The sequence below is a fragment of the Globicephala melas genome, chromosome 9 (genome assembly GCF_963455315.2).
Source record: "Globicephala melas chromosome 9, mGloMel1.2, whole genome shotgun sequence".
Lineage (NCBI taxonomy): Eukaryota > Metazoa > Chordata > Mammalia > Artiodactyla > Delphinidae > Globicephala > Globicephala melas.
Genome location: NC_083322.1, coordinates 56,422,024 through 56,448,520, shown reverse-complemented (window position 1 = coordinate 56,448,520; position 26,497 = coordinate 56,422,024). Strand labels below are relative to the sequence as shown.

Genomic DNA, 26,497 nt, shown 5'->3' with positions numbered 1-26,497 from the left:
GATGTATAACATACTGTTCTGAATTTTTCTAGGAGTTTTAATGCAATCCATTTCACATTCCCTCCTTCCCTCACTCCTCTTGTCCATCATGAACAAGGTATGATACCTAAGTAAAGGAAAACTTAAAGTTGTGTTTTGTCCTGTGATATCAAACTGATCTATACAATCTGCAAGACTCAAGGCAAATATTAAGCACCTTCTCATACAACTTCAAGATCCCGCAAGCACACATATACATGCATGGGATACCAATAACTTGAAACAAAGTTTTCAATGTGAAAGATTTATACCAGGTAAATTAAAATCATAAATATGACATTTAGCTTTAACTTTAAAGTGTGACATCTTGAGATTCATATGAAAGTAAATCATTATCCTCACATGTGAATGACACCTTGATGGGGCCAAGACAGGAGTAGATTATATTGTCTTATCCTCCCACTCTTGGAGAATCTATAGTACTTATAGTTCCCTGTCACTCAGAGTAAGCAACATCCTCTCCATCTAAATACCTGTGTTTTTTTTGTTTTTTGTTTTTATCAAGAGGAATAAAGTAGAGCTATTTCTATTTCATGCCATTTCTACTAAAGACATTTCAGGTCTGACAGGAAAATGTCCGCTTCTCTCATGTTCATTCAGGCAACAGGATATTTGTATTGAGAACAATTAAACACATAATTTCTTAAGTTCAGTTAATCCTCTTCAGCATCCTGTACCTCTTTCAGAACATTTATTTTAATAGTAAATAATTATGTAATGTATAAGGTCCTAGAAAGCAGAAGCTGTCTGTTTTGTTTACCCATATATCCCTAGCATCTACAAGAGGGTTTGAATCAGAGTTGGATACACAGTAATATGTGTTGGATTATTGAAAGAATTTTAATAAATTTAAAGTACCTTTAACTCGCTTCAAAAAGCTGAGTGTAAATGTCATCAAGTAAGTGTAGTAAAAATTTTAAAACTCAATAAGGGGAAATTATATTGAAATCTTCAAGAAACAGACTCATATATTAGTCATATTCTTCCTTTGGAACCTGACAGTTTATCCAGCTTTAAACCATCACTTTCTCATTGTGTACATAACACAGTACTGTATATAGGTTTTACGTAATGTTGAACAACAGGATAATGTCCAATATTAGTTAAGAATCTGGCAAATGTTCAGTATGATACAAAGTATGAAATACGAGATCATCTAGCATTTAATGTAATTCTCTGTACTGGAAAAACTGTTTAGTGGTCACGGCTCAAAGAAAATTGCTATTATATAAAGATTTTTAATGCAAAAAAGAGTATTAAGCCCTACTGTGTGTCAGAAGCTGTGCTAGGTACACAAAACAAATTCCTTTAGCATTTCCATTCTAGTAAGAGAAAATAACAGGCAGTAAACAAATATACGATATGTCAGGAGGCAGTAAGTGTTAAGAAGAAAAAAAAAAAACAGGGATACAAGAACCCAAGAGTAAGCTGGAGGTGGAGGAAGTATATTTTATTTAGGGCAGTTCTGGTTTACACAGGAGACTGAACATTAACCAGTTCTGTAAGCTAATATCCATTGACAGATTATTGAAGCCTACCCAATCCAAAGAAAATCAGGCATGAGAATAACAATGCTGAATGATGCATTCATCCATACTCCTTAGTTATGCATAATGTCAACTGTCGTTGGTTTAAGCCAGGCTGAATCCAATAATGAGAACACAGATATTTGCCTCCCAGTGAGAAGAATTATAAAATGCTATTACGACTGTATGAAAGAGGGCAGGTCAGATGTTTAACAGTTACTTTATGGGAAGAGTTTATGCAGTATAAATGGGCGTGATGTTTTACATAAATATTTTTTTCTTTTTAAAGCCTTAAATTTGCATCCTACTTTTTTTTTTTTTCCCGGTACGCAAGCCTCTCACTATTGTAGCCTCTTCCGTTGCGGAGCACAGGCTCCGGACGCGCAGGCTCAATGGCCATGGCTCATGGGCCCAGCCGCTCCGCGGCATGTGGGACCCTCCTGGACTGGGGCACGAACCCGTGTCCCCTGCATCGGCAGGCGGACTCTCAACCACTGCGCCCCCGGGGAAGCCCCCTGCATCCTACTTTCTATAGTACTGTTAAAAAACCAACTAGGTTCAGTTTATTTAACAAAATTTTCTGCTGCTACATAAAGTAGCACATGGTAGTGTGTGTGAGAAAAAGAGAGAGAGGGAGAGAAAGTTCTCCTCTAAACCCCATCTTTACCATTGGCTGCCTCCTGCATTCTACTCCTGCTCAACAAGTTGAGGATTTTAAAATATTCTGTATTAACTATTTACTAATACTTGTGCTTCCTGAAGAGTTGAAAAAGGTAGCTACAATAATCAAAATATGCTCTAACAGTTGCCCTTATTGCTTAAAGTTACTTTTTACTACAGATAATTGACAACTCATTTTTCCTTTGATTTGAAAATATAGGAAAGCATTTTCATGACCCATTTTTCCCCAGAATTTTCTTGTCAAAATGCCTGGGATTCTAGCTTTATTCCATGAAGATTTTTTAGGAGTAGTTACTATGATCACTCGTTGGCATCATTAACTGAATGTTAACGTTAAATTTCTCACATTATGCTAAATATTTTTTGACTGGATCAAATATGGTAAACACGAGATTTTAATTCATCTAGGATAATCACTCCAATTTTGTTATAGCCGTCCTGCAGGCTGTCTACATTTGCATCAAAAAGTGAAATAGGAGGGGCTTCCCTGGTGGCGCAGTGGTTAAGAGTCCGCCTGCCGATGCAGGGGACACGGGTTCGTGCCCCGGTCCGGGAAGATCCCACATGCCGCGGAGCGGCTGGGCCCGTGAGCCATGGCCGCTGAGCCTGCGCGTGCGGAGCCTGTGCTCCGCAACGGGAGAGGCCACAGCAGTGAGAGGCCTGCGTACCGCAAAAAAAAAAAAAAAAAGTGAAGTAGGATATTCAAACTAATGTTTATTTAGATGAACATTCACACAAGTACACAAGTACAAATTTATGAAGTGGAGGAGAAAGGAATGAAAAATGCAGCAAACCGTTTAGTACGCCAGAGGTGGGACATGGCTGTTCCAACAAGCAGTGCATTTGGATAGATCCCAGGTCCAAACCACACTGTGCCTCAGCACGAGATCAGATTTGAGACTAGTTAGAATTCTCTGCCTGTGTCTGAGCTCCACCATCAGGAGGACATGGAAAGAAGGAGCCTTAGGGTTGATTTCCAGTTGGAATACAAGAAATAAGAAGGTATTAAAAGAAATGGTGAAAGAAAAGGATGACAGGAGACTTAAGAAAATCTGTGTATGTGATGGGCCAAGGACATGGATTCAGTCAGGCTGTCAGGCAGCCTTGTTTCTGACTTCAGGCTCTGTTATCCCATTTGCCACTCAATTTCTGCCAGGTTACATCAATAGAGAGTCGACATTTCATCTGAAGCACAATTCCAAACCCTAATAGTTTCTCTTGTAAAAGTCCTTCTGTTAATTAATTTTATGACATTTGTTATCATTGAAAGTGATTTTTATCACTCACTCTTTTAGTTATTGTAGGAAGTCACCCTGAGGACTGAAAACTATGAGCTACTGGAAAACTGTCTGTAAAAATCAGGCAGAAAGGTAGTAATGAGTCTTAAAGATGAAAACAGCTTCACTTATTTCTATATGTTCTTTCCTCTGTTGCTAAAGAAAATATTAAAAATATTTACAAAGTGGGTTTTTTTTTTCCAGGTACATCAACATTTTGGCACTGGTTAATGCTTTCTGTTACTTTTTCCTTCCAGGAGCCTTAAGTGCCAAAGGGTGACTCTGCACAAGAACATGTTTCTGACTTACGTTCTGAATTCTATCATTATCATCATCCACCTGGTGGAAGTTGTGCCCAACGGAGAGCTCGTGAAAAGGGATCCGGTAAGCACTACATGATTTGTTTTTAATTTTATTTTCAAGGATATAAGAAGTATAAATAGTGAACATGGTGTCATTGTCTTACTTAAGCAGCTGTTTATATATATAATAATATTTTACAGTTGAGTTTTGCATTTAACAAGGCACATCATTTCTGTGTAATTATTGGAAGTAATGGTTATATGCTATAGTAAAGGGCTGGGAATGATAAAGTTGTAGCCCAATAAGAATCACACCGTAAATAATGAATTTTCATGACTAATCAATAATTTATTAACATCTATGGGAAGTTCACTGAGCACATATACTAGGTGTACTAAGGCAGTGCTTTGCAGTGGCCCCAGTGTGTCACTAATGGGTTACAGGTGTGCATAGGTATTAATCCCTCAGCATTCTGGTGCCGAGCTGGTCTTGGGCCAGTCACTTCAGCTGCAAGTAGCTATGCATTTACTCTAGTGATTCATATAAATTTTATCATGTTCTATGTTTGCATGACTTAGAAAAAAGATTTAAATGTCCCTAGTTCAGGCACTGTCATCTCCCAGTCTCTGCTAATGGCCCCCATTAACTGAGCTCAGCCAGAAACCAGAGGGCGAGGAAGCCCTGAAGGAGATGTGCAGAGCAATTTCTCCAGGCCCAGGAGCTGGGTAGAGAGTGCATTTGAAAGCACAAACAGAAGTTATCCAGCACACAATGAATGGCCAAGGGATATTTTCATTTTTGTTTCTCTGCTTAACTGTGTTATGCAAGCATCTGTAGATAGCCTCATCTTTCAAAACTGGCATTTGACAGCTCTGCCAACCCAATGACAAAAATGCGTGAAATCTGCCCAGGGCATGCATCCTGCGTGACAGTGGCATGGCATGGGAAAGCAGCTTAATTTGGCTTCTAATGGATCCACAGTGCTAATAATTTTTGCAGTGTGAATACATCCAGAAAGGCATTGTGATCCATCTTTTAAAACCATGGCATCTGTTATTGAGACAGATCCCTGTCTTAGGTGCAGAATGGGTTTACCTTGATGAGTTTTCGTCTTTCATGTCAACTGATTTTAATAAAAGTAATCTCATTTCACTGAATCCTCACAAGACCCCAGCGAAGGGTGGATATTCTCCCCATTATTTTTTTTAACATCTTTATTGGAGTATAATTGCTTTACAATGGTGTGTTAGTTTCTGCTTTATAACAAAGTGAATCAGCTACACATATACATATATCCCCATATCCCCTCCCTCTTGCGTCTCCCTCACACCCTCCCTATCCCACCCCTCTAGGTGATCACAAAGCACTGAGCTGATCTCCCTGTGCTATGCAGCTGCTTCCCACTAGCTATCTATCTTACATTGGGTAGTGTATATATGTCCCTGCCACTCTCTCACTTCATTCCAGCTTACCCTTCCCCCTTCCCATGTCCCAAGTCCATTCTCTGCATCTGCATCTTTACTCATGTCCTGCCATCTCCCCATTATTATTATTATTATTTTATCTTCTATTTTCTTTTTTTTAACATCTTTATTGGGGTATAATTGCTTTACAATGCTGTGTTAGTTTCTGCTTTATAACAAAGTGAATCAGTTATACATATACATATGTTACCATATCTCTTCCCTTTTGCATCTCCCTCCCTCCCGCCCTCCCTATCCCATCCCTCCAGGCGGTCACAAAGCACCCAGCTGAACTCCCTGTGCTATGCGGCTGCTTCCCACTAGCTATCTACCTTACGTTTGGTAGTGTATATATGTCCATGCCTCTCTCTCGCTTTGTCACAGCTCACCCTTCCCCCTCCCCATATCCTCAAGTCCGTTCTCTAGTAGGTCTGTGTCTTTATTCCTGTCTTACCCCTAGGTTCTTCATGACATTTTTTTCCCTTAAATTCCATATATATGTGTTAGCATACGGTATTTATCTTTCTCTTTCTGACTTACTTCACTCTGTATGACAGACTCTAGGTCTATCCACCTCATTACAAATAGCTCAATTTCGTTTCTTTTTATGGCTGAGTAATATTCCATTGTATGTATGTGCCACATCTTCTTTATCCATTTATCCGATGATGGACACTTAGGTGGTTTCCATCTCCGGGCTATTGTAAATAGAGCTGCAACGAACATTTTGGTACATGACTCTTTTTGAATTATGGTTTTCTCAGGGTATATGCCCAGTAGCTGTGTCATATGGTAGTTCTATTTGTAGTTTTTTAAGGAATCTCCATACTGTTCTCCATAGTGGCTGTACCAATCAATTCACATTGCCACCAGCAGTGCAAGAGTGTTCCCTTTTCTCCACACCCTCTCCAGCATTTGTTGTTTCAAGATTTTTTGATGATGGCCATTCTGACTGGTGTGAGATGATATCTCATTGTAGTTTTGATTTGCATTTCTCTAATGATTAATGATGTTGAGCATTCTTTCATGTGTTTGTTGGCAGTCTGTATATCTTCTTTGGAGAAATGTCTATTTAGGTCTTCTACCCATTTTTGGATTGGGTTGTTTGTTTTTTTGTTATTGAGCTGCATGAGCTGCTTGTAAATTTTGGAAATTAATCCTTTGTCAGTCGCTTCATTTGCAAATATTTTCTCCCATTCTGAGGGTTGTCTTTTGGTCTTGTTTATGGTTTCCTTTGCTGTGCAAAAGCTTTGAAGTTTCATTAGGTCCCATTTGTTTATTTTTGTTTTTATTTCCATTTCTCTAGGAGGTGGGTCAGAAAGGATCTTGCTGTGATTTATGTCATAGAGTGTTCTGCCTATGTTTTCCTCTAAAAGTTTGATAGTTTCTGGCCTTACATTTAGGTCTTTAATCCATTTTGAGCTTATTTTTGTGTATGGTGTTAGGGAGTGATCTAATCTCATACTTTTACATGTACCTGTCCAGTTTTCCCAGCACCACTTGTTGAAGGGCTGTCCCTTCTCCACTGTACATTCTTGCCTCCTTTATCAAAGATAAGGTGACCATATGTGCGTGGGTTTATCTCTGGGCTTTCTATCCTGTTCCATTGATCTATCTTTCTGTTTTTCTGCCACTACCATACTGTCTTGATTACTGTAGCTGTGTAGTATACTCTGAAGTCAGGGAGCCTGATTCTTCCAGCTCCGTTTTTCATTCTCAAGATTGCTTTGGCTATTCGGGGTCTTTTGTGTCTCCATACAAATTGTGAAATTTTTTGTTCTAGTTCTGTGAAGAATGCCAGTGGTAGTTTGATAGGGATTGCATTGAATCTGTAGATTGCTTTGGGTAGTAGAGTCATTTTCACAATGTTGATTCTTCCAATCCAAGAACACGGTATATCTCTCCATTTTTTTGTATCATCTTTAATTTCTTTCATCAGTGTCTTATAATTTTCTGCATACAGGTCTTTTGTCTCCTTAGGTAGGTATATGCCTAGATATTTTATTCTTTTTGTTGCAGTGGTAAATGGGAGTGTTTTCTTGATTTCACTTTCAGATTTTTCATCATTAGTGTATAGGAGTGCCAGAGGTTTCTGTGCATTAATTTTGTATCCTGCTACTTTACCAAATTCATTGATTAGCTCTAGTAGCTTTCTGGTAGCATCTTTAGGATTCTCTATGTAGTATCACGTCATCTGCAAACAGTGACAGCTTTACTTCTTCTTTTCCGATTTGGATTCCTTTTATTTCCTTTTCTCCTCTGATTGCTGTGGCTAAAACTTCCAAAACTATATTGAATAAGAGCGGTGAGAGTGGGCAACCTTGTCTTGTTCCTGATCTTAGTGGAAATGCTTTCAGTTTTTCACCATTGAGGATGATGTTGGCTGTGGGTTTGTCATATATGGCCTTTATTATGTTGAGGGAAGTTCCCTCTATGCCTACTTTCTGCAGGGTTTTTATCATAAATGGGTGTTGAATTTTGTCAAAAGCTTTCTCTGCATCTATTGAGATGATCATATGTTTTTTCTCCTTCAATTTGTTAATATGGTCTGTCACATTGATTGATTTGCATATATTGAAGAATCCTTGCATTCCTGGAATAAACCCCACTTGATCATGGTGTATGATCCTTTTAATGTGCTGTTGGATTCCATTTGCTAGTATTTTGTTGAGGATTTTTGCATCTATGTTCATCAGTGATATTGGCCTGTAGTTTTCTTTCTTTGTGACATCCTTGTCCTGTTTTGGTATCAAGGTGATGGCAGCCTCGTAGAATGAATTTGGGAGTGTTCCTCCCTCTGCTATGTTTTGGAAGAGTTTGAGAAGGATAGGTGTTAGCTCCTCTCTAAATGTTCGATAGAATTCGCCTGTGAAGCCATCTGGTCCTGGGCTTTTGTTTGTTAGAAGATTTTTAGCCACAGTTTCAATTTCAGTGCTTGTTATTGGTCTGTTCATATTTTCGATTTCTTCCTGATTCAGTCTTGGTAGGTTGTGCATTTCTAAGAATTTGTCCATTTCTTCCAGGTTGTCCATTTTATTGGCATACAGCTGCCTGTAGTAATCTCTCATGATCTTTTGTATTTCTGCAGTGTCAGTTGTTATTTCTCCTTTTTCATTTCTAATTCTATTGATTTGAGTCTTCTCCCTTGTTTTTTTTTTTTTTTGATGAGTCTGGCTAATGGTTTATCAATTTTGTTTATCTTCTCAAAGAACCAGCTTTTAGTTTTATTGATCTTTGCTATCGTTTCCTTCATTTCTTTTTCATTTATTTCTGATCTGATTTTTATGATTTCTTTCCTTCTGCTAACTTTGGGGTTTTTTTGTTCTTTCTCTAATTGCTTTAGGTGCAAGGTTAGGTTGTTTGTTTGAGATGTTTCCTGTTTCTTAAGGTGGGCTTGTATTGCTATAAACTTCCCTCTTAGAACTGCTTTTGCTGCATCCCATAGGTTTTTGGTCGTTGTGTCTCCATTGTCATTTGTTTCTAGGTATTTTTTGATTTCCTCAGTGATCACTTTGTTATTAAGAAGTGTATTGTTTAGCCTCCATGTGTTTGTATTTTTCACAGATCTTTTCCTGTAATTGATATCTAGTCTTATAACGTTGTGGTCGGAAAAGATACTTGATACAATTTCAATTTTCTTAAATTTACCAAGGCTTGATTTGTGACCCAAGATATGATCTATCCTGGAGAATGTTCCATGAGCACTTGAGAAAAATGTGTATTTTGTTGTTTTTGGATGGAGTGTCCTATAAATATCAATTAAGTCCATCTTGTTTAATGTATCATTTAAAGCTTGTGTTTCCTTATTTATTTTCATTTTGGATGATCTGTCCATTGGTGAAAGTGGGGTGTTAAAGTCCCCTACTATGAATGTGTTACTGTCGATTTCCCCTTTTATGGCTGTTAGCATTTGCCTTATGTATTAAGGTGCTCCTATGTCGGGTGCATAAATATTTACAATTGTTATATCTTCTTCTTGGATCGATCCCTTGATCATTATGTAGTGTCCTTCTTTGTCTCTTCTAATAGTCTTTATTTTAAAGTCTATTTTGTCTGATATGAGAATTGCTACTGCAGCTTTCTTTTGGTTTCCGTTTGCATGGAATATCTTATTGCATCCCCTTTCAGTCTGTATGTGTCTCTAGGTCTGAAGTGTGTCTGTTGTAGACAGCATATATATGGGTCTTGTTTTCGTATCCATTCAGCCAATCTGTGTCTTTTGGTGGGAGCATTTAGTCCATTTACATTTAAGGTAATTATCGATATGTATGTTCATATTCCCATTTTCTAAATTGTTTTGGGTTCGTTATTGTAGGTCTTTTCCTTCTCTTGTGTTTCTTGCCTAGAAAAGTCCTTCAGCATTTGTTGTAAAGCTGGTTTGGTGGTGCTGAAGTCTCTCAACTTTTGCTTGTCTGTAAAGGTTTTAATTTCTCCATCAAATCTGAATGAGATCCTTGCTGGGTAGAGTAATCTTGGTTGCAGGTTTTTCTCCTTCATCACTTTAAATATGTCCTGCCAGTCCCTTCTGGCTTGCAGAGTTTGTGCTGAAAGATCAGCTGTTAACCTTATGGGGATTCCCTTGTGTGTTATTTGTTGTTTTTCCCTTGCTGCTTTTAATATGTTTTCTTTGTATTTAATTTTTGACAGTTTGATTAATATGTGTCTTGCCATGTTTCTCCTTGGATTTATCCTGTATGGGACTCTCTGTGCTTCCTAGACTTGATTAACTATTTCCTTTCCCATATTCGGGAAGTTTTCAACTATAATCTCTTCAAATATTTTCTCAGTCCCTTTCTTTTTCTCTTCTTCTTCTGGAACCCCTATAATTCGAATGTTGGTGCATTTAATGTTGTCCCAAAGGTCTCTGAGACTGTCCTCAGTTCTTTTCATTCTTTTTTCTTTATTCTGCTGTGCAGTAGTTATTTCCACTATTTTATCTTCCAGGTCACTTATCCGTTCTTCTGTCTCAGTTATTCTGCTATTGATCCCATCTAGAGTATTTTTCATTTCATTTATTGTGTTGTTCGTCGTCGTTTGTTTCATCTTTAGTTCTTCTAGGTCCTTGTTAAATACTTCTTGCATTTTGTCTATTCTATTTCCAAGATTTTGGATCATCTTTACTATCATTATTCTGAATTCTTTGTCAGGTAGACTGCCTATTTCCTCTTCATTTGTTAGGTAGGTCTGGTGGGATTTTATCTTGCTCATTCATCTGCGGTGTGTTTTTCTGTCTTCTCATTTTGCTTATCTTACTGTGTTTGGGGTCTCCTTTTTGCACGCTGCAGGTTCATAGTTGCCGTTGTTTTTGGTGTCTGTCCCCAGTGGCTAAGTTTGGTTCAGTGGGTTGTGTAGGCTTCCTGGTGGAGGGGACTAGTGCCTGTGTTCTGGTGGATGAGGCTGGATCTTTTCTCTCTGGGGGGCAGGTCCACGTCTGGTGGTGTGTTTTGGGGTGTCTGTGGACTTATTACGATTTTGGGCAGCCTCTCTGATAATGGCTGGGGTTGTGTTCCTGTCTTGCTAGTTGTTTGGCATAGGATGTCCAGCACTGTAGCTTTCTGGTCGTTGTGTGAAGCTGGGTGCTGGTGTTGAGATGGAGATCTCTGGGAGATTTTTGCCGTTTGATATTATGTGGAGCTGGGAGGTCTGTTGTTGACCAGTGTCCTGAAGTTGGCTCTCCCACCTCAGAGGCACAGCACTGACACCTGGCTGCAGCACCAAGAGCCTTTCCTCCACAAGGCTCAGAATAAAAGGGAGAAAAAGTAGAGAGAAAGAATTAGTAGAAGTAGGAAGAAAGAAAGGAAGGAAGGAAGGAAGAAAGAAAGAAAGAAGGAAAGAAAGAAAGGAAGGAGGGAGGGAGGGAGGGATGGTGGGAGGAAGGAAGGAAGGAAGAAAGGAGGGAAGGAAGGGAAAAAGAAAGAAAGAAGGAAGATAAATAAAATAGAAAAGTAAAATATAATAAAGTTATTAAATTAAAAATAATTATTAAGAAAAAATAAAAAAACAAAAAAACGGACAGATAGAACCTTAGGACAAATGGTGGAAGCAAAGCTATACAGACAAAATCTCACACAGAAACATACACATACACGCTCACAAAAAGAGGAAAAAATAATAAATCTTGCTCTCAAAGTCCACCTCCTCAATTTGGGATGATTCGTTGTCTAAAGGAGGGAAGAAAGGAAAGGAAGAAAAAGAAAGAAAGAATATAAACTAAAATAAAATAGAGTTATTAAAATTAATTATTAAGAAAGAAAAAAATTAAAAACAAAAAAACAGACGGATAGAACCCTAGGACAAATGGTGACAGCAAAGCTATACAGACAAAATCTCACACAGAAGCATACACATACACACAAAAAGAGGAAAAGAGGAAAAAATCATAAATCTTGCTCTCAAAGTCCACCTCCTCAATTTGGGATCATTCGTTGTCTATTCAGGTATTCCACAGATGCAGGGTACTTCAAATTGATTGTGGAGCTTTAATCCGCTGCTTCTGAGGCTGCTGGGAGAGATTTCCCTTTCTCTTCTTTGTTCTCACAGCTCCCAGGGGCTCAGCTTTGGATCTGGCCCCGCCCCTGCGTGTAGGTCACCTGAGGGCGTCTGTTCTTCGCTCAGACAGGACAGGGTTAAAGGAGCCGCTGATTCGGGGGCTCTGGCTCACTCAGGCCGGGCGGGGGGGAGGGAAGGGCACGGAGTGCGGGGCGGGCCTGTGTCGGCAGAGGAGGGGCACGGAGTGCGGGGCGGGCCTGCGTCAGCAGAGGCCGGCGTGACGTTGCACTAGCCTGAGGCTCGCTGTTCGTTCTCCCGGGGAAGTTGTCCCTGGATTCCGGGACACTGGCAGTGGCGGGCTGCACAGGCTCCCCGGAAGGGAGGTGTGGAGAGTGACCTGTGCTCGCACACAGGCTTCTTGGCCGCGGCAGCAGCAGCCTTAGCGTCTCATGCCCGTCTCTGGGGTCCGTGCTTTTAGCCGCAGCTTGCGCCCATCTCTGGAGCTCCTTTAAGCAGCGCTCTTAATCCCCTCTCCTCGCGCACCAGGAAACAAAGAGGGAAGAAAAAGTCTCTTGCCTCTTCTGCAGGTCCAGACTTTTTCCCGGACTCCCTCTGGGCTAGCCGTGGTGCACTAACCCCCTGCAGGCTGTGTTCACGCCGCCAACCCCAGTCCTCTCCCTGCGCTCCGACCAAAGCCTGAGCCTCAGCTTGCAGCCCCGCCCGCCCCGGCGGGTGGGCAGACAAGCCTCTCGGGCTGGTGCGTGCCGGTCGGCACCCATCCTCTGTGCGGGACTCTCCCGGCTTTGCCCTCCGCACCCCTGTTGCTGCGCTCTGTTCTGCGGCCCCGAAGCTTTCCGCCTCCGCCACCTGCAGTGTCCGCCTGTGAAGGGGCTTCTAGTGTGTGGAAACCTTTCCTCCTTCACAGCTCCCTCCCACTGGTGCAGGTCCCGTCCCTATCCTTTTGTCTCTGCTTATTCTTTTTTCTTTTGCCCTACCCAGGTACTTGGGGACTTTCTTGCCTTTTGGGAGGTCTGAGGTCTTCTGCCAGCGTTCAGTAGGTGTTCTGTAGGAGTTGTTCCACGTGTAGATGTATTTCTGTTGTATCTGTGGGGAGGAAGGTGATCTCTGCGTCTTACTCCTCCGCCATCTTCCCCTCGTCCCCCCATTATTAACTGAGTAAATGGAGGCTCAGTGAAGGCACGTGTCCTACACACCATGGATAGTTAGACGTAGATAGTTGTCCTACACACCGTGGATAGTTAGATAGATAGATTCACACCCAGACCTGTCCCATGCAGAAGCCCATCCTCTCTCCTCTGTACCACGTGGTGCTCTTGATTATCTTGATTTCTTTCCTTAGGAAGATTGTTCATAAAGATATTGGCTCGGCCATTTCAAAGTAATGGTTCTTCATAATTAGACAAGCACACTCCATTTCATTAGGGAAGCTGATTCCCACTAAGATTAAAACAGGTGTAGAAGCCATTAACCAAGAATATCTCAGCAAAACTCAAATTTGGAGCATCCCATTTCCCATTAAATATGAAAACCCTGAGAAAGTTACTATCTGTACAAAGTAGGCCAGGAAATGGCACTTTAGTTATTGAATAATCAGCCCACCAACCTGGGAGCAGAGGTCTTGTAATTCTTGAATAGACTCTCTCCCATCTCTCTTGTGCGGGGTCTCACACCCACATGTTATGCCTCCAGCCCACCCTCTGGATGTAGGGTAATGGGGGCTTTTCATTCATTATGAGATCATACTAAACCTGTTATCCTCCTGAAATAGTATACATTTAGGACTTTTTCTGAGTTCACTATTAAATTGTAGAAGCCATTTAACCTTATCCATCAAATGAGAGTAATAGAAACTGCTCTTACTTCCAAGGGGTTGTCCCAGAGTCCCAAAGAAGCATAAAGCTTTTAAAAATTCCCAAGAGCATGATATTGCAAACGATTGCTCACAAGGTTACTGCTAACCCTTGCCCTGTGGCTAGCTCCCTAGGTCTCTGCACATGACTTTCCCAACCAATCTGTTACTCTATCCGTTTTCTTAGACAGGTAAGTTATCATTGGCGGATGTTTTCACTTTCATAGGTACTTTAGGAACAGACATTCCTAGGTACTCTGGCAGTCACAGCACACAGGCTGCCTCCTAGCCACCAAGCAGCCAGCTCAGCTCTGCCTTCCAGCTCCCCTATTGCCTCGAAACCTTTAATAAAGCCTGTAAGCAGGTTCTAGGGACCTGGCTTAGCCACAAAACAGCTGATTCCCTGGGAGAATGTGAGCATAGGGGAGACAGAGAAATTAATAGGAAGCTTTCTTCTGGATATGGAGATGGGAGGGTGGCTGTCTCACATTAGGCATTCTCAAAGTGACAGAAGTTTGAAAAACTGAAAAGAAGTTTATCTTTATGGCATGACTAACCCCGGGTTCTCCTAATCAATATCTTTTTAACCTAACAGACTTGGGTTTTTTTTTTTTTTTTTTAGCTATGCAAGAGTAAACTTCCTAGGAAAAAACTATAAAACTCTTGAAAGGTAGAACTTCATCCAATCAATCAAGTGTTTATTGAGCACCCCAAACTCAAATTTTAGTCTTCAGGCTGAACTAAATTCATATCATTTGTGGGAAATATCTATTTATGACATTCTCTTCACAATCCCTAGGAATATGCCCAGCCTCACATGGAAACAGCTGCCTGTGTCTTGCAACTATATATGTGAGACTCAGTCATTTATCTACCTATTTCAAAGTGTGTGTATGGCTCTTTTTTAGTGGAAAACAAAGGAGCAAAAAGTCTGATTTTGCTCTGTGTGCCTGAATGAGAAGTCTCCTTTCCTCTAAGATTCAAATGAGAATAAGCCACCAATCACAGCCCACTTACAGTGGAAAACGGGGAGTGTGTGAGCACACTTCGCCCTCTTCCACATTTCCAAATGTCTGTTTTCTTCCACAGGACAAAATCTGGAAACATGTGCCTTTCACCAAATACATATAAATAGCATAGGCTAAAAACCAAAGACCACAACGACAAAAATTAATTGACGTTTGTAAATTGTGAAGCATACAACTGGCCCAAAGGAAAAAAACTAGGACATTTGTTGTTAGTACTTTCTCTATTTGAACAGTCTTTGTTTTCCAGTGAGATTTTGGTACATCTCTTATCTAATCCTCCACATACAACACAGGACTGCTTTCTCTAGGCAGGCAAAATTAGTTCAAGAAAAGGGTAGGAAAGAACTCTCAAGTAGATATATCTTGTATGTTATTCATTATTGAAAATGCTTATTTACTATTTCCAAGAGAGATATAGGTCTTAAACTTTGTATTGTACCTTATCTTGAAAATGCATATTCTGTCATAAATGCTATCATAGAAGTCTAATTTCTTGAGGATCTTTTCCTATCCAAAAGACTATTAAAGTAAATTGCAGTTGGAACTACAAATGCAGGCATTAAGAATAAAGGAATTTCCCCTGTTGTAATATATTTGAATACCCAGGGGATAAACAAGAACTAGGAAAGGTTTAACCAGGTTTAACTAGAAAAGCCCCATCTTTCCGAGCAATAAAATTCCCCACCTTTAAAAAGACAGAAAATAACAGCCAAATATTGAGAGTCATGTCATCAACGTATTACTAAGTCATGTGCAACATCAGATATTTTAAATTACTCTAAATAAATTATATGAAATACTGCATTTTTCTTAAAAAACTGACATTCCAGAAAACACTAGATTAAGGTCCTCCCTAGTCAAGAAAAGTGGAGATAATAAAGAAAAACCCAAGAAGGAAGAGACAGACAAAAAAAATTAGCAGAAGAAATTTTTGAAAAAGGGAAGATATTAGACATTTTCAGTCTACAAATATTTATTGAAATTGCAATTAACATGAAAAACATAACCAAAGTCATAAACTAAAGCACATCCATCAGCACTTCATCTCTGTGATTAAGCATATGTCTCTTTTCTATAAAAAAGAATACATAATTTTCTATATAAAAAAGAATATATACTTTTTAAAGACTCTTCCTTAAGCAAACTAAAGACAGAATTGTGGGTTGTTTTTTTTTCATTTTGACCCAGTTCTCAGGTCAGTGAATCAGTAGTTAAGAGGCAAAAATATTTTCCTTCCCAGTGCCCAAGGGGATATATTAAAAAGAAAGTTATTTCTTGTAAAAGGAGGCTGCATTATCCCAGTGCTTTCACACTACTTCTGTAAGGGTTTATTTTGTTGGGGGCAAAAGAAAACAGTGTTCTCACTTCTCAGCAGGGCATCCCAGTGGGTTTATGGTCCCTTTCCCATCGAAGTAGTCAGTCCCTTCCCTTGAAAGTTTTTTGGTTGGGCAGATTCTCTCCTGTAAAACCAAGGGTGAGAATCTTACTCCTTCACACAACTTTTTTTTTTTTTAAAGTTAAACTCAAAATAACTCATCGAATAAATAAGGGCTGAATAAATCCTCAGTTTATTGAGTGATGTGAAAATTGCCCATTGTCATTTGTGTCATTTGAACATTTCATTTCCATAATATGTAAAATTTCATTTTCTTGTTCTGTCTGCTTATTCGATGATCTTCATGTAGAGAGTTAGGAGGCAGAATTAAAAGCATTGTTCTTGCTGCATCTAAAGGAAGCTGGCAGCAGACTAGTCATTTTCTAGAAAGAAATGTTTCTCTGAACTTTTTATCTGAGTCTGAAAGGGACAATACAGTGAGATTAGTTTTTACTGGGAACCTGAGCATTTACCTCAAAACCCAAAACAATTGGGTCACATTTTCTACAGCCTCTTATATAAGTAAAGCCAAATGAGTCCTAAGTTCTGAAAACCAAAGTGAATTTCTTCTAAGTCTCACTTGTTCAGGACAGTTGAGCCAATAGGCTATGTCAGAACGTCAACCTAGTCACAGGAAGATCAGCTTGGAATGGATGCTCAGAAGTGAGGCACTAGAAACTGATGAAACCACGGGTGGAAACTTGACTCCTCCCACCTAGCCCAGAGGAGGCTGGTGGGAGGGAGACCATGTAAATGTGAGGGAGGTGACAGCGATAGCAGAGTTTTTGAGATGAGAGATCAAATGGCAGATAAAACTGTATTGGAATTATCCATTTTGGTAACCTATGAAGGATATTAGATTGAGAATGAAAAAGTATGATGGATTTGAGGGACAGTGCAGAGAGAATAATGCCAAGACACGGTAATGAATTGAGGTATCTTACCCTGGTCATTTATGCTATTTCACTTTACTTACATTTCAGAGCCAATAAATGGTCTTTCAACCAAGATCATATGGTACAGAAAAGTATAGAGGACTTCTTTATTCCTTTAAAAATTTCTTATTTATAATCAACCATGTTTCCATATGGATTTGAAGAATTTATTCCTAAAATGGCTATAAACAACAACCCAATCTCCAGTTTCTCTCACCTGACCAATCTGGGTGATACCTCTGCACGAGAAATTAGTCACCTACAAATGGTATCTTGTGGTGTGGTTTATGTAGTGAGTCTTCATCTCAACATTTGCAACTTGTTTCCCTTGCTTTGAGAAGGCTGTTATAAATGTCATGCAGCACTTCTTATAGATTTGTTTTCATTCTCAAAATTTCAGTTGAGTTACTAGAAGTTTTGTACACTCCCTTGGGGTATGTTGGTTAATTGCTAGAAAGCTGTGGAGCAATAATCAATTTGATATTGGATTGCTCCAAATACTACAGCATTGTTCTCGCTGAACCGCAGGATCTCAGATCCCAGCTCTTCTACTTACAGATTAATGTTGAGCAAGTTACTTAACCTCACTGGGCTTCACTTTCTTGATAGAGATATCAATAATAATAGTACCTTTCTCAAAGAGTTGCTTGTGAGGATTAAATGAACCAATACACCTAAGATCCATAAATCCATTTAAGAGTCAGAACTCTCAAATGTTAGCTATTATTATTTATACTAGAGTTGTTACCATTGTCAGCGACGTAAGCACTCATCATTTTCTAACTGTGGTACTCAGTTCCATTTCTGTGTCAACACACCATGGGAGGTGTGGAAACTCAGAGCATGTGTAAAATACTGCTTAAATCTAAGAGGACTAAGTGTGAAAGCAGAATGCACATACTCAGAGGTTTTAAATCACAAATAACCAAAAAGGGCTGTGGCCTAAGCCTGAGCATATAAAACTCATTCAGTCATGACTTGAAAATCCCCAGTGAAGAGTGATAATATCCTCATTACAGCATGTAGGCAAAGACCTGTGAGTATAGCAAGCTGTTAATTTTTATTCCCCTGCCACATTTCTAACAGGCTTTCCCCCCAACCCAATCATGTTTTCTGTTTTCTCTGGCTTTGTTTCCTGAACACTTCTGGAGTATTTCCTTTGCCAATTTCTGGATCATTTTCCAGTGTATTTATCTCAAATGGGACTTTTTTCTCCAGTGTTTTTTTTTTTTTTTTTTTTATAAACACACCCAATCGTGACTACAGTTGCACAGATTCAAGCTTATTTTCTCTGAGGCTTTGTCAGAAATCAGCCCAGGATTGCATGACAGACTCACATTTAATTGAAAATGTTATATATTTAAATTTCTCTAGAGAAGGACTGCAGTAGTTTCCTACAAAGTTAATGCTGACTTTCTGACTGGGGGATTTCTCTCCTTCATTCAACTAGCTTTAAAGACTGTACAAGTTGACAGCTTTCAAGTTGAAATGAAAGCCTTTTGCCCTTTGGTTTATCAACTGCACTGGCATCTTGACAAAAATTTCTGTAATTCCTTCTCATGAAGTTTTAGTATACATGTGCATCAAAGTCAGGACGTTTCTCATTGCATTGTGAGTCTACTGGAACCAGAAGCTTGTGCTCTTTGATGGTTAGAGTTATCAGTACTGGAAGGCCAGCAAGTAACCAAAACAGGAGTCAGGTACTGAGTGAACTCCCTCTGTACCCTAAACCCATTCAAAGTGTGCTCCATCATCCAATAGCATTAGCATCACTCGGTACTTAACTTAGAAATGCAGAATTTACCACCCCATGCTAGATCTTCTGAATCAGAATCTCTACTAATGGGACCCAAAATCTATGTTTTAACAAGCTCTCCCAGTGATTCTTGATGCATGCTAAACTTTGAAAAAGCACTACTATAAACTTTTTCATTATTTATATTTGAACTGGATATTTTTGGAGGGATTCATTATTACATCACTGCTTTCAAGAACTCCTTTCAATAAGCCATGCCCACACCCTTTAGAGTGTAATTTCAAGTGGTAGATGAAAGGGCATTTCAAGCTTGTAAGATGTATGAAGGAATGGAGAGGAAAAAGGTAAGCCGTATGTCCTTTCTAGTTCCCTGTGTATCAAAATCACTCTCACACTTCAAAAGAGAGCTGGGAAAAATTACTGACCTAATCAAATATCAGTCTCATTTGATCCATTCACTTTTATAGACAAACAAAAGTAGTTTCTTTCCACAGTATTTCCCACTCTAGTTCTAAGCAGTTCAGGGAAGATAATAGACTTGCAACCTCCATTCCCCAAAAGTGTATGCCCACGTGAGGTGGAATGATATACACACCACTGAAACAGAGGCAGAGCAACCTATAGACACAGTGCTGGAGATCACCAAAACCTACACCAAAGTTTATTTCTGCTTTAAAACAAGATTTATCAGAAATAAACTTGGCAGCTTTGATTCGGTACGAAGTATTATGGAGTTAGTACTCTTTAGACCATTTCAAACTAATTTTTCACTATTTTTAGTTATTTATTAATATATTTGTATAGTGGAGGATGTGGTTTTAACTGTTTGCCGTAAGTTTTTAAACACGCTTCTGATAGCCCCCAGTAACCAAAGAGAGACCATCCTAGCATACTCTTCATTTTGCTACAATATTGTTCATGCAAATTCGAGAAGTAAATTTATAGTTAGCCACCTCTTTTACTATAAGTTAGTCTGTATAGCAGCCCCCAAATAATGCAAAAATTGGAGGAAGGGCAGAATGCTTGACAACGCTTAATAATTTGTTCGACTTTGGCAGAATCTACTAATTCATTCCTTGTTAATTTTCTCACAAATTGAATGGGTTATTTAATGTTAATAACACAAACCCCATTAGTTTGATTCATTTATTTGCTATGATCTAGGTGCCAGGCTTTATGTACCTGAGAAAAGAATTTTTAATGGTATTAATGTTGATTACAGAAATCACCTTTTTTAGAAGTCATTGTGCATGGCTGCATTTATGTATTTCTGTATTCATCTCCCCTCCAGAAGATGACTTTCTCAATTGCAAGCACTGAACTTTGTCTTCGCAATTCTAGGACCTAGTCCAGGATTGAACACACAAAAAAATAAGCATAGTTTCTTCATGAAATTTAGCCACCATTTTGAAAAATCGAAGGATCTTAAATAATGTGTTTAACCAAACTCTAGCAGAATGTCCTTTAAGAAATAGTTCGTTATTTTGAATTCTCCCTTGCCAAATTTTTTAAAGCCAAACAAGAACAAAACATCTCACAATTTTTTCCTTAGTATGCTACTGTATCTAGCCATATAGAACATAACTACAGGGAATAATGAGGATTGGCTGCATATAAAATGTGAAGTCAAAGCCATCATCTTTGCCCTCTTCTTATCCCTTCCTCTGCAAATGGCAGCCACCAAAGCTTCTGCTCTGGACCTCTTGATCCAGAAGGAATGGGGTTTTCAAGTAAGAGTAGTCTTTAAAATGAATCCAGAGTATCAACTGAATTTCTTATTTTACTTGTTTGTCATGTGCACATAGCAAGTATTTGCTTAGCAAATGCAAACTAATAATATTAACTAATGCCAATTAGGAAGGTAATCAGATAAAGTCAGTGCCTTTGTAAGCCAATATAAATTACTTTCAGATTACCTGATGTTTTGAATTATCTGCACTACTGTTCCACTTTGGTCAGAATCAGAGGTTGATTCTATCTCTGAAAATACACTATCTGCCTTCTCATGGACACAGCTGGCTGCTTCTTAACGTTCAATGAGTTCTGAAAGGACTCAGTGCATCAGATTCCCAATAAGTGAATTACTATTGCTATGCATTGAATAGAAATGAGTGGTCCTGCAAAGGTTACTGCAATACTGAAAGTCACTTTCAGGCTAATTTGCTTTGTAAAAAAGAAGGCCTGAAATCCAGTCAGATTCAAACTGTAAAGCAGAGCATTTGATAAAATAATAATGCAAATAATCATCCCTAATATGTAAAGTCTTGCTAAATTGTTCTTATTTTTGTTGTTGTTAGAGGGAGTCAAGCACAGAAATACCTTAGGGTAGTGTTCCTCAACCAGGGACATTTTCCTCTCCAGGGGACATCTGGTAACGTCTGGAAATATATATATATATATATATATATATATATTTTTTTTTTTTTTGCGGTACGCAGGCCACTCACTGCTGTGGCCTCTCCCGCTGCGGAGCACAGGCTCCAGAAGCGCAGGCTCAGCGGCAACGGCTCACGGGCCCCGCCGCTCCACGGCATGTGGGATCTTCCCGTACCGAGGCACGAACCCGCATCCCCTGCATCGGCAGGCAGACTCCCAACCACTGCGCCACCAGGGAAGCCGTGGAAATATTTTTGATTGTTATGACTGGGTAGGGGATGCTACTGGCGTCTAGGGGATAGAGGTCAGGAATATTGCTAAACACCCATCAACACACAGGACAGCCCCATGACAAAAAGTATCCAGTCCAAAACATCGATAGTGCCAAGATGACAAACCCTACTCTAGAGGTGACTAGGAAACTATTTAGGGTGTTTTGTTATGTAGTTTAAGCAATAATTATTTCTGTACAGACAACAATATGTAGTTAAGCTTGATTGCTCCAGAAATGTGGATCCCACAGTACTGAGTACCAGACGAGGTTTCCATCCTTCTTTCTGTGTCCCAAACACATGGACCCCCATATAGAAACTAAGGCTCCCTTATGAAAGCAAAATCACATCAGTTGGGCTCAGCATAGCTCCTGGCTCATATATGAGAAATTAACCACCTGGTTCTCTCCTCTTTTACTGCTAAGTAAACATCATTAACAGATCAGTGAACTTCAGGAGAGCATTAACAATTTCTGTGTTATTCTCCTCACTGGCCATAGAAAAGGGGCCCTAAAAGTTATGTGACGAATCCTTGGATGCTATCAGAAATTATGGGTCTCAGACACACTACAGGAAAAATAAACCTGTCTAGTCTATATAAGTAACCAGGATGTAATGCGAAAAGAACATTTGGGAGACTAGGCTTCCATTGCCCTAGTTGGCTGTTTGTTTACATGTAATACTAAGAACCTATGAACTATTACTCTGGTTTCCAATTCTAGAGGGTGACACGTTGATAGATGTTTGGGGAAACTGCCTTTCAGACTGAATGCAGATACTTTGGTTCATTCTCACGTTCTCCCTCTGTTCTCGGCCAAATTGTTACAGATGTCTTCCACTGAGTATCTCCATTTCTTTCCAACAGCCGATCTGCAAGATTTTGCACTTTTTTCACCAGTACATGATGTCGTGCAACTATTTCTGGATGCTCTGTGAAGGGGTCTATCTTCACACACTCATCGTGGTGTCTGTGTTCGCTGAGAGACAACGCATGTGGTGGTATTATGTCCTGGGCTGGGGTATGTATTTTCTGCAGCTGAGTTTTGAGCCACCTTTACCTCTGTCTGTATATTCACAGTCTTCTTCTAGTCTTGGTCAGAGAGCAGGCAGGGGCTGAGGTCCTTTGAGGAGAGACGGGACACAGGTGCTGGCAGGAGTTCAGTCTCCAGGAGAACTTGGTAGAAGCTTTTTAACAAGTTCACATGGACTGTGATAGCAGGAGAGTGAGTGCAGCGAAGGAGGGGTATGACTATGAGAATGTCTTCAGGAAACAAACCCAGTTAACAGATGGACTGAAAACGTGCTGATTGAGAGATCTGATTAGACCCCCTTCAGTTTTATTGATCACCTGTTTGTAGAGCAAAGGAGAATTTCACATTTTGAATTCTGTACTCCCCTACCCTGGACCCACTTCCCTTCCTCAAGAGTGTTCCTTCCTGTCAATCCATCAGCAGGACTCCTCTAGTGAAGGTTCAGGAAGTGGAGTCCAGCTAAGCAACAGACATAACCACATGGGCCTCCAAGTAGAACCTACCTGACCTCACGGTGCATGGCAATGGCTTTGAAAAGCGTATGGTGGGACTGTTTGAGGTGTGGCTACTTCTTCTTCTTTTTTTTTCAAGGTTCATAGATGAGGTTTATTTTCCAATTGACAGTTTATGTTAGGTGAAACAGTCTCCATACCAGACGAGAAACAGTCACTTATTCATGTGGTTGAAAGAGTGAATTAAGTTAATTGTAGTCTTTAAACGTTTAAAAACAGTCTGGGGGAAAAAAACCTATGTAGTGCTCAAACTGTACTTTTAAAAATACTATTTTATTTATACTCCAGTATGAAAAAAAGGGCTATACTACCATGTTTACATACATACCAATATTGGAAACAATTCAATAATGAATCACATCTAAATTTTATAAAGAATACACAAACATTAAAAAACACCGATTGGTTATAGAAGGCAGAATAGAAGAAAAAACGATCAGCTATCATTTTCATTTCCATTAAAGAGCAGCACCCTCTGAGAAGAATCAAATCAGTTAGTAATACTCACCTGTACTGCGAAGTAATATATACAAAGGAAAGTTAGTGATTGTACTGATTCTATTACTTCTACTAAGCTATTTTAATCTTCCTCACACTCAATGCAAAGAAAATAATATGAAGAAAAATATGTTCTCACCATTCACAATAAAAAGAGTCCGCTTCCTTCTGCAGGCCTGGCATATTGTACAATAGAGAGCACTTCATGGCTCAGGTGGATCAAAGTATCATTTTGATTCTGAGCCACCGAATAGAATCTCATGCGTATTTGGTGACTGGACTAACTCCATAGGAGCTGTGATAGATTGAACCATTTCTGTGGAATCCCCAGACCTCCCAAATAAGAAAAGGCCCTACACAAGCAAAAATGACAATCAGTCTGTCCATAAATTCTATCTATAGGCTCTTTCTCTAGTGTAAGGTGGAAAAAGGGGCCCTTTCTTGAGTACGTGGATACAAGTGTTGCTGTAGTCTACAGATTGCTGGATTGACACTGTGTCTGTCATAATGAAGATAAGGTATACCTAGAAACCACTGCCAGATTAAGAAACTTCCACAGCTTGTCTCAGTTCTTCAAATAATGGACAAGTTCCTTTTCTAGGCTGACAATTAGTCCTGTATTAGCATTGCTGCTGGCTATGAAACTCACCACCAAAGGTAAACGACTGAATTGAACCAATCTGGTAGGTGTTATAGTAACAGGTGATACTTTTAGTTTTTGAAAATCCAAGTTTGCTCCCTTGGTCTGTTGCAAGGGCAGAAGTAGACAAGGAACCAAGTCCCAAAGCATGCTCTGGGGCATTATCATTGGCCACTTTAACGAAAGGCACTCCGCCTGTTATCTGATACAACAATACCATGGAGCCCCTCAACACGTGGTGATTTTTTATACAGGAATCGTTGTAGGTAATCCGCCATCATGAACCCCTTTCTCTGGCAGGATCAATCTCCACGTCTGGGTTTCTGGGCTGCCTGCTTCTCTGAGCTGTCACTTCAGAGGACAGCTTCTGAGACAGCTTCCTCTAAAAGCCGCTGTCACGTGATTTGTGAGGTGTGGCTACTTCTGTACAAATTGACTAAGGGTGCTGAGGTCCCTGGGGACTCTCTAGAATTGTTCCCTTTCCCCGAGGGCTGCTAAAAGAACAGCTCCACTGGTGGAAGGGAAGCAGACAGATAGTAAGGCAGTGAGAGGGACAAAGCTCTGGGACAAAAACACATGCAGTGAAACTTCCAGAGTGGAGGAGGATCCCGAGGGCCATTCCACACTGTCTGTAGAGCCAAGAGCTGCCCTTACTCTCCACTGACAGGGTGACTATGACTCTTGGAGCAGAAGCTGTGGATTGCCTTCAGCTAAGCCTGACTTTTAATGCAGCATTTGGGGGAGCCCCTAAAAATATCCATAAGAGAGGCAAAATTTCATGAGGGAGGATAATCCGAAGACTTTCTGAAAACATCACACTTTGTAGTTAAACCCCTGCCCAACAATTATTGTTACAAACTGTAAAGAAATGCCTCAGGGAAGCCATGTAAGCAGCCCAAAGTCTTCTCCACAATTTACTCCAGGGATGGCCCTATGCAATATTCGTTTACTGGTCAACCCTCCCTCATAGGAACACATGGATTTTAACCAAGTATCAATACATTACCCGAACCCAATGGGATAATCCTTTAATGGTGGGTCAACAGGGCAGATATTTGGGTTGCCTCAAAGTTGAACTGATGATGCTACAGCTCTTTGGTTGTAAGTAACAGATAATAAGATATTCTAATTTAGTCAGAAAGAGAAATTCTCACACTCTAGAGTATCTCATGGAAGTCAAGAGCCAGAATGCAGCAGGGCTACTAAAAGGGCTGTATCCTGGCAACAGCCCAGCATCCTGGATTTTTTAACCATCCAGTAAGGTTAGAAATCAAGCTTGTGACTATCCTGCCCATCCCCCTCAGGTGCTAGGTCCTCCTGTTTCTCCCTGTCCTCAAAACAGGCCAGCATACAATCAAACTTGTTTTTTGTTGTTTTTTCTTTTAGTCCCAGCCTTTCCTTCCCCTGCCCTTCTCAGCTTCATACATACCTTCCCAGTGATCTCTAGTCTTCTGAAATTGGTCATGCCAGGAATCAACTAGCTACAATTTAATTCCCCCCAATAGCAATTCTGATTATCACAATAATAATGATTGGTACTGGTCAGATGCCTTCAAACTGAAAACCTGAAAATAACATCCCCCCTGCCCCCCCCCACAGACACCATTCCTGTCTGATCTAGTTTACTTATTTCCTTTGAAGTAAAATGTATGGCATACTTCTTGTCCCAATTTTGACTATTTAAAAACATCTGTCTGCCACACTCAGAAAATTTCTCATGGAAGCAAAAGGCTGCAAATTTATTCTTGCTTGTGACATTCAGCAGAGATGAGAGCACCCTGGAAGGAGCAATTTCTACTGCTCTTTCCATACTGATGCACTGTGAATTCGTTATAAAACTTTTAGTATCATCGTAGTCAGCTCTTTGAAGACATCTGCTTAACACCCATGTTCATGTGTGTTACAATTCAAAGGAAAAAAGAACAAGCTGTTGTATCAAAAAGAAGGTAATGAAAATAAGTAAAATATTTATGGGATATCTTAATCAGAGAATACTTAAAACTTTATCAGAATGATTCAAGTAGAATCCTAAGGAACATCACATTCAGTAAGGTAAGCACAGAATCGTCCATTTAAAAGAATGAGAAGGATTTAAATTCCCATAGATGTTTAGAAAGATAGTCAACAAGTATAGTTCTAAAATGTAATTATTTTTTTTTTAGCATGCCTGGGCTAAATCTATCTTTCTCCACTCCTGCACACACTAAAATTCCACCAAACTCTTTACCATTCAAAAATCACAGTACCACATCTCACTTCTGAGAACAAAATTGTAAGACAGCTATGATGACTTCTTTTAAAGCAATAGCCTTCTCTTAGAACTTCAGGCAAGCATTATCTTTGGATGGGAGGAAAACAAGTAAAATTACAACCAAAATAAATTCTCAACAAAAATAGTTTCACAGAAACTTTAAAGAATTTAATAG

At 39.7% G+C, this 26,497-nt stretch overlaps 1 protein-coding gene and 1 pseudogene across 2 annotated transcripts in view; one reads left to right on the top strand and one right to left on the bottom strand.

The window, feature by feature from the left end:
• The window catches only part of CALCR (calcitonin receptor), a 150,196-nt gene that overhangs the window by 107,171 nt on the left and 16,528 nt on the right, over nt 1-26,497 (top strand). For both annotated transcript variants that reach the window (XM_030857260.2, XM_060304600.1), the window contains 2 exons: nt 3,781-3,907; nt 22,256-22,409. In XM_030857260.2, coding sequence (XP_030713120.1) covers nt 3,781-3,907; nt 22,256-22,409 — 281 coding nt within the window. The remainder of the gene's footprint in view (nt 1-3,780; nt 3,908-22,255; nt 22,410-26,497) is intronic.
• LOC132597859 (ragulator complex protein LAMTOR3 pseudogene) lies at nt 23,974-24,349 on the bottom strand (annotated as a pseudogene).